Consider the following 13,992-nt stretch of genomic DNA (forward strand, 5'->3'; position numbering starts at 1 on the left):
AGCTGTAGGATCTGCCGAGTCTTTCGGAATTAAGCACGCTGCAGTGAGTATCGGTATCTCCACTCCAGATCTCTGCTTAGAAGCAAAGGTCTTCTTTGTGACAATACTGGAACAACCGCCTCGCCTCACCCCGGAGCTGCAGTCCAAATCCCTTCCCTCAAGCCCTTGAAAGCGGATGGGGGCGGGGTCGTAATTAGTTCCAAAAGAAGAGGATGACCTCATAACGTTATACAGCTGAGCTCGGAGTCGCGAGCACCTTCTTCAGCAGCACTGGGCGGTACTGGAGAGGACTGGACAACAGTGAGAGGCCGGAGCATTTCCTTAATACCGCCTTCCAGGAATCAGTTTGGCTTCTGCTGACTGTGGCTATCCTCGCTAGCTCTGCCTATGCTGTTGTCTTTCGCCCCGCCCCCTCCTCCACTCCCGCGCGCCAACCTTTGCTGCTTCGCTAGGAAGAAGGGGCGCGGCGGAGCCGGAGCTCGCGCCTGTACAACAGCTGTCTCGAGCGCATGGAGTTTGCTGGGTCGTGAGGAAGAATGGCGTGAGCCGGAGCTCGCGCAACGGGACATGGCGAACATCAAAGTGGCCGTCAGGGTCCGACCACTCAGCAAAAGGTTAGGAGCGTCGCCGGGGGCCATATGTTGTTCGTGTCTGGGCAAACTGGTGTTGCGAGGCGCCGCGGGACGGGGCCAGGAAGTAGTGGGACAGCTGCGAGAGGGTTCCCCGCGGGCGAAAGGACAGATTTCAAGAGTTAGGGGCTAACTTGTGGCTGGCCTTCCTAAAACAGAACTTGGGGATTGTGTACTGGGTGGAAGGGGTTTTAGTTGAAGTTCTTCCCCAAACATTTGGAAAGAATCATCAGTGCGCTTAAAGGGATTGCCTTCACTCCCTGTAGGAATTTAGAGATGTGTATGCATTTTAGAAGCACAGCTAGCAAAAAAAAGAGCAACTGTTTTTCCGCTTCAGATTAGTGGTCTGATGAAAATGAATGGCTAGTGAAAAGATGCAGATTCCAAGAGTTGGAGTTGAGCGATATGCTGGAAGGAGGCTCAAGAATATTGTAGTTACTTTTTGACAGGCAGAAGTCACCTGCATCAGATGGGACAGAGTTGGGAAAAGCCCCCCTGATAAGAAATCGGTTAGGGGCGTATTAACAATGTTGTTTATAGCTCGGCTGCTCCCGAAGGATATTGGGTTGACGTGATTTTATTTTCGTCAGCACTAATAATAATATCAATAACAACAGCATTTTGAATCTGAGGACCTGATTCAGTAAGGCTTTTCTTCTATTCTGCGTCTCAGCGAAAGAAGCTTAAAAATCAGACCCTTAAATGCTACTTCATTCTTAGATCTGTAGAGATGCACCAAAATATTTGAGGGAAAACTGAAACCAAACATTTGCAGGGGAAAATTTGAAAAAAGGTATGATGCCAGTTTGTCATATTTTTTGTAGGTGGATCCCTTGACTCCAGGGAATTTGCTCAAGCTGTTGTATTTGCCTTTTGGAGTGCTTCAGAATAGATTCCAGGAATGTATTCATTAAAGATATTAAGTGAACTGCTAAACTTTTGTAGATTCTTTGAACTGGTTTTACAAATGTAAGAAAGGTTTGTGTATCTCTCCTGATCAGTATGTACAGTACAGTCTCGATTATCTGACCTTTGCTAATCCGACCATTTGGCATATCTGACAGACCCCCACCCCCGTCAAAGTTATCGCATTTATTTCTATTATAAATCTTTTGTTTTAGAATAATTTTTGAAGATTGGGAACTCTTTGCCTTTGTTTATGCATTGTTTCAGGAGTTTATTTAGTGTTTTCCATATTATTCGACTTTTCACTTATCGAACAACGTGTTGGTCCTGTTTACATTGGATAATCGAGACTGTACTGTGTCTGCCAAGACCAGCACTCATAGTAGTGAAACTACTATTGCTGCTGTTCTTTTCTTGACTCAGATATCATTCTTCTTATTTCACTTCATCTTTCTACTGCATTTGATCTTGTTGGCCACTCTCTTCTTCTTGCCCATCTCCAATCTGTTGGGCTGGCAGGATCTGTTCTCAATTGGTTCTCTTTCTACTTCTCTGACAGATATTTATCAGTTGCTACTTCATCATCAACTTCATCCACTCTGTCTTTTCTTTGAACTGCAGTGCTCTCTCCCTTCCCCCCTTGTATTCAAAATCTTCCTTAGTCCATTAGCCCTTCTTATACAGGACTGTAATATAAAATTATTCTTTTACACAAGCATATCTTTTTGATCTACCCAGTCTCTCTAGTCACTCCTGACCTAGCACCACTACACGCTTGCCAATGATCCCTCTTAAATTATTCCAGTCTCCACAAATTGGTTCTGAATTCATATAAAACTACAGCTTGTTGGATTTCTGGTCCACTCCCCACTCCTTCCTTGCCACTTGCGCTTTTTGACATCCAAATTTCCTCAGTCAACTCGTTTGTTATCTCTGTGTATTAATTGACTCTAAACTTTGCCTATTACCTAGGCAAAGAACAAAAAACATAACATACATAAAACATGGCAAACAGCAAACATATTACAAATTGCATATAAAATCTAAAGCTAAAAACAGTAATCAAAATAACCAGTCTCAAGCCTTCGTACTCCATAAAGGCTTAAATAAACAAAAGGGCTTTCAATTTTGTCTTAAATTCAGTAACAGTTGTTAACATCTGAACACTTCCAGGGAGTTTGTTCCATAGGCCTGGACCATTATAAGACTCAACATATCAAACCTTCACTAAAGAAGACTGCACCAATCTTGTTGCTCTCAAGGAGCGAGCTGGTTCATAGAGCTTCAGAGTATTCTTCAAATATTCAGGAACACCACTGGTCAAAGTCTTAAAAGTAATTATCAGTACTTTAAATGTTATCCTGAAGCTTACAGGTAGCCAATGTAAAGACTTCAAAGAAGATGTAACGTGTTATTATCCCACAGTCAGCCTTACAGCAGCGTGTTGTACAGCCTGTAATGCTTTTACAGCATGATTGAGATAGGTAGTCTTTACCTGAGTTTATTACAGTAATCTAATCTGGACAAAATTAAACACTGAACCACTATCTGAAAATCAGATTGAGGAGTTGTAGGTTCAACTTTGCTTGGAATATATAATTGATAGAAACAAGTTTGAACAACCTTTGCTACCTGTGCCTTAAAATTCAACTGTGCATCCAGTACAACTCCAAGACTCACAATCTGATGTTTAATAGGAACAAAGAAAGCCCTGGAGTTGTACTGGGTCAACTTGGCTACAAACTTCACGACTACCAAACATAATTTCAGTCTTTGCTAAATTTAAAGCCAACCTATTATTCTTCATCCAAAGTTGAATAGCATCCATACTTTGCTGTAATTTTAGATGACCAGTTATAAAATCATCATTAACCAAAAGAAAAAATGAACATAATCTGTATTAACCCTAAAGTCAACCTCCAAGCCCCTTAATAAGTTTTTCAAAAACAGGTTAAACAGGGCAGACCCCTGTGGAACCCCCACATTCAAAAAAATAGACCTCTGATTTCTATCAGTCTATTTTACTGCCATCCTGTGATGCTCCAAATAAGATGAAAACCACTCGTGAACCTTACCCTTCAGATCCATATCCCACAAATGCTGTAATAACATAGTATGATTTATTGTATCAAATGTAGTAGAGATATCAAGTGAGACAAAGCAAAATTTTGCTTACACATCAATTCCTTTCTTTATCATATCTATGGTGGATACTAATAAAGTTTCCATGCTGTGCCCTTCTCGAAAACCATACTGACTCCTGTCTATCAGAGCCGCTCTACAGTAAGACAGGGTGGCATAATAGTCCAAACCGATACCTACTATGCCACCCTGTCTTATTGTAGAGAAGTGGGTTCCCCTGATGAAGAAACCCAGATCTGAGTTGGGATCTGGGATTTGAAGAGGGAAACTTGTTATGTTGTCTGTTTGACCATTCACATATACACCGGTGGAAGAAGGCGCTACGAGAATAGTTAAGAATAAGGTGTGGCGTGGTGAACTAACCATCATGGCACTACTTTACAGCAGTATTGGCATGAACTGCATTACCGAGAGCTTCATTTATTAGTTTTCTGTATAAATCATGATGCGATGTACTCATACTGTGTTCATGCAGAATTTCTGATGGGGACTTTTAATGTACTGTGATGATTCCCAATTCTGTTCTTATGGTGCAATGAGAGGTGATTGAATCTGAGCACATTTTGCAATATTTACATAATGCACTTTTAGCAAGAATTTCTGTAAGAGATGAATTTTTATTATTGTGGACAGTAGACTGATTTCAGACTGCTTATGTGATTTTTGAAAAGTGACATATTTGTTCATAAGCAGCTATATAGTATTGTGCTCCATGGAAAATATGTTTTTGTGAGAAATTACTGCCCTTTAAAGTAATATATCGGGGTAGCCTACACAGCTTAGCATGCAAATAGATAAGAATTCAACATAACATAATTAAAATTTGAATCTTCTGAGGCAAGCAGGAGTTTTATTTGTTTTACTTTTGTATTTTATTAAAAATTTGTACCCTGTACAATCTGTAGTTCTGCTCAGCTTACAAATAAACATACATAATAGAATACACAAAAAGCAAAACATTGAACAAATGAAAAGACAAAAATATAATAATGGATTCTTAAACCTAATTGAGAACCCACTATATATAAAGACAAACAGCAGACCTCACAGCATACCCTGAAGAGAGCCACAGTGGTTGAAACATCAGTTCCACTTACTCAGATTCTGCAAGACCCAGACAACTGCAACAATCATGACACCAGCCGCGGAAGCCTAAGATAACAAAAATAAAATGCACAATGACTTGAGCCCCACCATATACATACTTACACAGAAAGTCAAACACCAGAATACACTTTAATGCTGTATAAAGGTGCCCATCAACTTATCGACCATCCATGGCTAGTCTGTGCTGTACCATCCTCTTACAAATTGCCATGCTTGCCATTAGACCAAAAGGTAAGTAAATGCTTTTTGAAACAAGCATGCCTTGAACTGTTTGTGACTTATCTGTGTGATAGACCAAAGTGCCAAGAGAAGCACTTTGGTCTATCACACAGCCCCATAAGACCTGATGAATAAATGCTTTATCTGGAGAAAAGTTGGAATATCTAGAAGCAGTTTATCTGTAGACCATAGTGCTCTTGATAGCCAATAATTTATTTTCAAAGCAGACACAAAACTCTAGGGGACCTCATTATTTAAGGCATGATGAACCAATGTTAACATTTTAAATTGCACATGCCACAAAATCGGAAGTCAGTTGGATATATTCAGTTTGGATAGCTTTTCCTTTTCCAAATTACTCAATTTAATACGTTGAAAGGACATTCAATAAACTGCTTCTTAAACACCAGTGATCATAGGATCACATTTCTCCATTGCGGTGGCATTTGGAGATGTTCCTCACACCATATGATGGTATTACGTGCTCTGACCTAGCTCAGGATTCTCACACTTCTTATTGTACAGTTGTTAAAAATGCTTAATACAGTGTTACATGGAAATACTTTTAAAACAAATAGGAGGAAATATTTTTTCACTCAATGAATAGTTACGTCTATAGTTTGCTATTGAAATAGACGTGGGGAACCACTGCTTGCCTTGGGATTGGTAGCATGGAGTGTTGCTACTATTTGGGTTTCTGCCAGATAAGTTGTGAACTGGATTGGCCACTGTTGGAAATAGGATACTGGGCTAGATGGACCATTCATCTGACCCATTATGTCTAGTCTTAAGTTATTACGTTTGGTTTATATGGTTTTCTCTGTCATCTCTCAGTAGATGCCATACATCATGCTCAGTTTCTTGAAGTTTTGGCAAAGAAACTAGTCCACCTTACTTGAAATATCTAACAACTGAAGTTTCTCTATCATCTCCAGTGTTAATTTTATAAGGGGGAAGTATTTCCTGAATAAATGAATTGCATATGTTATGACTTTGTTTTTTTCTTGCTGCCCAGGGACTCTGTCTTCATTAATTCTTTCAGATAGTCCACTTTTTCTAGAAAGTTTCTTGTATGGTTAAAAAGAATTAATGAGAGCTATAGCAGGTGATCAAAGCCATTTTTGTCTGGTTTCAGTTGCAATCGAATCTGTGGCTGAAATGCTTTGCTCAGTTTTGGCCAAAACCGAAACCAGTCCAGCTCCCAAATAGGAACAGCTTCCACTCCCTCCCTCCTCTGTCACTGCTTCCCCTGAACTGAAGGAACTCCCACTTCTGCCTTCCAGGCCCACCGATAGCCCCCCCCCCCCCAGTGGTCTAGTCGGGACTCTGAGCAGGAGCAATCCCTAGTCACTCTTGCCTATGTCACCTCCACGGTCAAAATGGCTGCTGTGACTTCCAGTGACAATCTCATGAGACTGCTACTGGAAGTCATAGCAGTCATTTTTGACTGTGGAGAAAACATGGTTGGGTGCAAGTGGGTATTGTTGCTGTCCAATCTAACTACCAGGGTGGTGCAATAAGTCTCTGTGAGGGGTGTTTTTTTTTTGGGGGGGGGGGGAGGGAGGGAGAAAGTGGGAATTATTTTGGTTTGGAGGGCGGGGGTTGGAGAAGGAGGAGAGCCAAGGGGCATAGCAAAAAAGTTTTATTTTCAGCTGAAAATTCACCGACATTTTTGGCCAAAACAGAAACAATCCTGAATGTGAATTTCAGTCCAGTTTCGGTGCCAAAACCCAAGTTCAGTCGGCTTCTAGAGCACTATCTAGCGAGACAATAAGGGTTTTCTTTACTAAGCTGTGTCAGTTTAACATAGAAATTAATGTGCATTAGTAGTGTGGCATTGCATTAACACAGTGAGTTAACTGTTAGCTTTGTAATGTAGCACTTAGCACAGGTTAATGCAGAAATCACCATTTTGAGGCAAAGAATAAGTGGGGACTTCACCTTGCAACTAATGCAGATATCGTTACGATTCATTAACTGCTATTTTTTTTTGGGGAGGGGTATGGATTTTGTTCACACCTTTTTCAGTAGTAAGGTGAATTACATTCAAGTACACTAGCAGGCATATTTTCAAAGCACTTAGCCTTCCAAAGTTCCATAGAAACCTATGGAACTTTGGAAGGCTAAGTGCTTTGAAAATATGCCTCTAGGTATTAACGAGGCAGAGATGTAAGGTAACTGTATTCTACTCCAGAGATATAACGACAGTACGCTCTCGATTATCTGACATTGGCATATCCGACAGACCCTCCTAGTGATGCCATCGCATTTATTTCTATTAAAGTCTTTGTTTTAGAACAATTTGGAACTCTATCAGGCTTATTTTCGAAAGAGAAGGACACCCATCTTTCAACACAAATCGGGAGATTGGCGTCCTTCTCCCAGGGTCGCCCAAATCAGCATAATCGAAAGCCAATTTTGGGCGTCCCCAACTGCTTTCCGTCGTGGGGATAACCAAAGTTTCCAGGGGCGTGTCAGAAGCATAACAAAGGCGGGACTGGGGCGTGTTTAACACATGAGCATCCTCAACCCATAATGGAGAAAAAAGGGCGTCCCTGACGAGCACTTGGACGACTTTACTTGGTCCTTTTTTTTCTTACGACTAAGCCACAAAAAGGTGCCCGAACTGACCAGATGACCACCGGAGGGAATCGGGGATGACCCCTTACTCCCCCAGTGGTCACTAACCCCCTCCCACCCTCAAAATATGTTTTAAAAAAATATGTTTTGCCAGCCTCAAATATCATACCCAGCTCCATGACAGCAGTATGCAGGTCCTGGGAGCAGTTTTAGTGGGTGAGTGCACTTCAGACAGGCGACCCAGGCCCATCCCCCCAACCTGTTACACTTGTGGTGGTAAATGTGAGCCCTCCAAAACCCACTGTACCCACATCTAGGTGCCCCCCTTCACCTGTAAGGGCTATGGTAGTGGTGGATAGTGGGTTTTGGGGGGCTCAGCACACAAGGTAAGGGAGCTATGTACCTGGGAGCAATTTATGAAGTCCACTGCAGTGCCCACTAGGGTGCCCGGTTGGTGTCCTGGTATGTCAGAGGGACCAGTGCACTACGAATGCTGGCTCCTCCCATGACCAAAGGACTTGCATTTGGTTGTTTCTGAGATGGGCGTCCTTAGTTTCCATTATCGCCGAAAATCAGAAACGACCAAGTCTTAAGGACGACCATCTCTAGGGACAACCTAAATGTCAAGATTTGGGCGTTCCCGACTGTATTATCGAAACGAAAGATGGACGTCCTCAGCAAATGTGAATACACACAAATCCTCCACAGATATTCAGGACTGTCTTACAATATCTTCTTGTAATACTACTATCATGTTTTTTCATTATCATGTTGACCAAGACCCTCCTATAACACTAAATATTTTCTAATATATTACCACTATTCATGATGTATAGTAAGCCACATTGAGCCTGCAAAAAGGTGGGAAAATGTGGGATACAAATGCAATAAATAAATAAAGATTATGTCTCTGTTTATATATTGTTTGAGGGGTTTATGCAGTGTTTTCCATGTTATCCAACTTTTCACTTATCCGACAACGGGTTGGTCTTGTTTACATTGAATAATTGAGACTGTACTGTAGTTGCATTCCATGTTATCTGCCATGCAGTTGAAGTTCAATAGCAAGCTTTGCCCTATGTTAATTGCACAGCAGCCTTCCCAAAATTGCTGGAAATGCTTCCAACAGTAACTGCAGATGTCTTGCATCTAACTCAGTTTTTGCTGTGTTAACTGCAAAAACCTAGTGCAGGTTAGTAAAGGACCTGTTTGGAGCTGGCTTTAGAGAATGGTGGTAGAGCTGCCAGATCACTTGATATGTTTGTTCTAAGATTTGTATCCTAGGAAAAAGACCTTAAGAGGAAACAATGGTATGCAGAAAGAGAAGTTGAGCTGTTTGAACTACTAATTCTTGATTGGCAGCAAAGTCTGAGGTATCATCATTTGTAATCTTTTCTTTACTACTGTTGTGTTTTCCTGGTAGGCACACAAAAGGCAGTGTTATGCTTCTTAATTTATAACCCAGCAATTGTTGTTTGTCTCCAAGATACAAATCATGGGCTCTTGAGACAGAGTTCTTATTTCGGAACATTTAGGTTTCTCATTTGTAAATGATGATAAAAAGGTGGGGAAAGCATGTGGAGAATTGCTCCTGGAATACCTTTCAATCTCTCTGCATGTGTGAATCTGTGTTGCCTCTGACATGGAGGGGAAAGGGGAGGGCAGTTTGAATGAAGCGGTTATTAAATTCTTAATTGTTCATTTAGTTTGAAGAGAATAATAAAGTGAAACCAAGTGGGATATTACATTTATCCACTACATGTCATTGCAAATTATTTGAATTCATTTTATATTTAAACCACAGGGTGCCACTGTACCAAGGCAACAGGTATTGCTTTTTTTCTCCACCACTAGGAGGCCAAATATGTGGCAACCATTTGAAAATACATGATTCAGTCACTAAGGGGGAGATGCTTAAAGCAAACTAGGCATGCACTGTTTAATTTAGACTGTTTTTACCAAGTCTAAGTGAAAACATTATTTTGCAGCTAATGCACAGAAGCAGTGACCGAAAGTCCTACGCTAATTTTTTTTTTGTTACATTTGTACCTCGTGCTTTTCCACTCATGGCAGGCTCATTGCGGCTTACATGGGGCAATGGAGGGTTAGGTGACTTGCCCAGAGTCACAAGGAGCTGCCTGTGCCTGAAGGGGGAATTGAACTCGGTTCCTCAGTTCCCCAGGACCAAAGTCCACCACCCTAACCACTAGGCCACTCCTCCACTCCAATGAGCTTGTTAGTATTAAAATGAGCTCATTAGCGATTCCGTGCAATGCATAGAAAATCAGCTCACAAAAACCCCCTGCCCCAACAACTGAAAACTACTGATAGTTCTTGAGCTGTTGTTAGGGACCTGTGCTAACTTTCCTGTCAGTGCCTGAGCTTTGGCTTCAGGCACTGAAAGGAAAGTCAAAATGGCAGCAAGCCATGGCCCCTTACTCTCAAACTGTTCCCCAAGCCTTATCCCCCCCCCTAGTGGCGTACGAAGGGGGGGTGGTGGGGGCGGTCCGCCCCGGGTGTCAGTGGGTGGGGGGTGCTCCGTTCCCGCTACTCTTCTCCTGTTACCGCACCACCCTGCCTTTAAAGAAAAATCGGCGAAGCAGTGTCGCAGGCAGCGCCTCGCGTCTGCTGGCCCTGCTTGTTAAAAAAAAAAGCAAATCTCCTTCTCCTCGTCTTGACGTCTTCGTCGGGCCTTCCCTTACTATGTCCCGCACTCGCAGAAATAGGAAGTTACCTCAGAGGAGGGCGGGACATAGTAAGGGAAGGCCCGACGAAGACGTCAAGACGAGGAGAAGGAGATTTGCTTTTTTTTAACAAGCAGGGCCGGCAGACGCGAGGCGCTGCCTGCGACGCTGCCCTTCTATATTCACATACAGTGAGGCAGTGCTGCTTGCATAGCCTTTGGTAAAGTGCTGACGGCTAAAATAGTCAAATGACAACGTCTACACAACACTATTAAATCCCCAAAGCTTCAAATGTTGTGTTTCTGAGCAACTTTCAGTGAAACACTCACAGGAGCAGGACTGACTCCCAGATTCCTATGACTTTACAGCCACTAAGGAATTAGGTGGAGCCACGAAAACCTTGGACAGCATGTGACTGCATGTGTGTCTTTTACTGCCTGCCTTGGACTGCATGTGTGTGACATGTGGATTGGACCAGTGTGGATTTATTAATTTAATATACAATCTCAAAGTACTTTACAGTGTAATTCACTGTATGCTTTTTGGACTGCATGTACGTGACAAGTACCTTTTACTGCCTGCCTTGGACTGCATGTTGTGATGTGTGTCTTTTACTGCAAACCTTGGACAGCATCTATGTGGGGGCTGAAACTGTGGGGACTGGGGGCTGAAAAAGGGACAGGGAGAAGTGGCTGGTACTGAAGCTCGGGACTGGTGAGAGAAAAGGCCTGGGGCTGAAACTGCGGACTGGTGGGATAGTGGGGCTGAAAAGGGGGGCAGGTGGGAGATGTGGGCTGGGGCTAGAACTATGGGCAGGTGGGATAAGGGGGCTGGAACTGGGGGCTGAAAAAAGGGGCAGACAGAGAGAGAGAGGGGACAGTTCCTGGATGGATGGGGGAGCGAGAGGGAGGGCAGACCCTGGATGGATGGGAAAGGGAGGGCAAATGGTGGATTGAAGGGGCAGAGAGAAAGGGCAGACAGTGGAGTGGATGGAAGGGATAGAAAGGACAGACAGTGAATGAAGGGGAGAGAGAGGGCAGATGGGCAGATGGTGGATGGAAGGGGCAGAGATAGAGGGCAGATGTGGATGAAAGGAGCATAGAGGGCAGATGTGGATGTAAGAGGCAGGGAGAGAGGGCAGTCTTTGGATGGAGGGGACAGCAGAGAGGGCAGACACTGGATGGCAGAGAGAGAACGAAGACAGATGCTGGATGGAAGGAAGACAGTGAAAAGAAGATGAGGAAAGCAGAAACCAGAGACAACAAACTGTAAATAAAAAAAAATATATATATTTTTTTGCTTTAGGATAAAGTAGTATTGTAGCTGGGTTAATAAATGTTTATAATAGAACATGTAAACAAGGTAATCTTTTTATTGGACTAATTTTAATACATTTTGACTAACGTTCGGAGAACAAAACCCCCTTCCTCAGGTCAGGATAGGATACTGTAACAGCACTATACTGTATTGACCTGAGGACGGAGGTTTTGGCCTCTGAAAGCTAAATGTGTTAGTCCTATAAAATGGTATTATTTTATTTTCTATATTTGTTTTATTTCTATTTGTTAATTTGTAAAGTGGTGATTGGTACTTGCTAGTTTTTTCAAACTTACATCTGCTGTCTTTATATTTTGCACAGTACCAGGGGACATTTTCTGTTTCTGTGGTGTTGCATTTTATGCAGAGTCTGGCATCTTGGGGGTTCAGTTTAATTTTTGTCTAAATAGAAAGTTTATTATTACTTATTCTATAGTGGATTAGGGTATATCTGTGTTTGTGAAAAAGACATGGCTTTCAGTTGGCATTGACTGTGCAGGATCTACGATCTGTACTATTTTGTCTGGTTTCGTTTTACAATAGGTGAATTGATGTTCTAGTGCTCACTGTAGTGTTTAAGATGCTTTCCTTTTCCTTGTGTGACTCGTAGAAATTACTGCTTATGGTATGGTAGAATTGCTCTATAGGTCCTGAGCGTTTGTATTCTCAGCATGCCTAGTACTGGATTTTGGAGGGGGGTGTTAAAAAATGACCGACCCCGGGTGTCAACTACCCTAGGTATGCCACTATCTCCCCCCCCAACTTAAAATCCTCAGTGGTCACCTCTTGATCCCCCAACCTAAAAAAAAATACCCGATAGTCCAGTGGACCCCCCTCCCTCAAAAAATAGTGTGGTGGTTCAGCAGATTCACTGACCTGACCCGGCAGGCACCACAGGCCCTGGTAGTCTAGTAGAATGCCACCCACTCCAAGACCCCTCCACATACCTTTGGTAGGAGGGATGCCTACTCCTCTCCTGCCTCTGGGCCCGCCCTCTTCAGAATAGTGGTGCCCTGCCCTTTCCTGGTGCATCCTGGGATGCTCTGGGAGGGGCCTAAGTACCAGACCAGGGAAAAACCTTGTTATCTGGTACTTAGGCCCCTCCCAGTGCATCCTAGGATGCACTGGACAGGGGTGGGGTGCTGCCATTTTAAAGAGGGCGGGCCCAGAGGCAGGAGAAGAGTAGGCATCCCTCCTGCCTCCTAACAAAGGTATGTAGAGGGTATAAGGGTGAAGGTGGGATTCCACTAGACCACCAGGGCCAGTGGTGACTAGGGGATTGGGCATGGCCTAGTAAGGGGCCAGTCAGGTCAGTGGGCCTATTGGACCACCAGGCTATTTGGGGGGAGGTTGGGAGGAGTTCAGTGGACTACTGGGGATTTTATTTTAGATATTGGGGGGTTGGGAGGGGTCCACTGGACACCAAGGAATTAAGTGCATTGGGAGCCCCCCATTCACTTGGCAATCACCAAGAACATTCGGACCCCTTTACTGGACAATGCTTAACACCAACAGTGTGCATATAATTTGCATGCTGTTAATGTTGAATACTGGTCACTAAAAAAAATGGGTTTTCAGCCGGTATTTTCTGGCACTGTAGAGAACAGCACTGGAATTCTTTGTTTCACTGTATAATTAAGCATATAGCTTTCTTATTGGTTACTTCAATTTCATAGTAGAATTTACAGCAAAAAACATGAAATACACATCTGAATCATAGAAGCTCAGCCAGGATAGGAGTGGGGCAGAAAAGGGGGGGGGGGGGATGTGCGGTGGGGAGGGACAGCATATGGAGTGTGCCTTATGGAATGATTTCTAACCCCTTTTCATGAACATCAGCATGCAAATGCTTGTGTTTTTGAAGGAGTGAGGGAAGGATGCGGAACATGTATTTATCTCTGTGTTTATGTATCTGTAAGTGTGAGGGGCATATCTTTCTTTGTTAGCTCTGTGTGTCTGTAACTGGAAGGGGGGGGGGAATTTATTTTTCCAGAAACCCCAGTCTGATCTGGCTTATTTTATAACTTGATCTGCCTTTTCCTTCCTTGCTAAACTTAGTGCCATTCTATTAGGTTTTCAGAGGGGTATTTGGACTCCAGATAGATGGATCCCTTATGTATAATTCAGTGTTGTATAGTAATTAAGTAAATGTAACTAGTTACTACACTTTAAACATTTTGTCACTTTTACTATAAAGAAGTACAGGAAACATTTATTACTTTTACTGAATAATTTTACCAATATTTACTACTTTTACTCAAGTTACATCTGATGCTTGCAGTAAAAAGTAAAAGTGGAAACGAGATGTAAATGAAGATTCCTCAGTAAACCAAATGAAACTGCAAAACCAGGAACAAGATTTTGCAATTGCAAACCTCATCACGCAAACAGTGGATCATCTCATCTGA

The 13,992-nt window shown here is 42.7% G+C and overlaps 1 protein-coding gene across 1 annotated transcript in view; it reads left to right on the forward strand.

Annotated features, from left to right (window-relative positions):
• The first annotated feature begins 339 nt into the window (after positions 1-339).
• Positions 340-13,992, forward strand: part of STARD9 (StAR related lipid transfer domain containing 9) — a 258,736-nt gene continuing 245,083 nt past the window's right edge. Inside the window, exon 1 of the mRNA XM_030213696.1 lies at positions 340-614. Coding sequence (XP_030069556.1) covers positions 388-614 — 227 coding nt within the window. The 5' untranslated portion in view covers positions 340-387. The remainder of the gene's footprint in view (positions 615-13,992) is intronic.

This window comes from Microcaecilia unicolor, chromosome 9 (assembly GCF_901765095.1).
Source record: "Microcaecilia unicolor chromosome 9, aMicUni1.1, whole genome shotgun sequence".
In the NCBI taxonomy this organism is placed as follows: domain Eukaryota; kingdom Metazoa; phylum Chordata; class Amphibia; order Gymnophiona; family Siphonopidae; genus Microcaecilia; species Microcaecilia unicolor.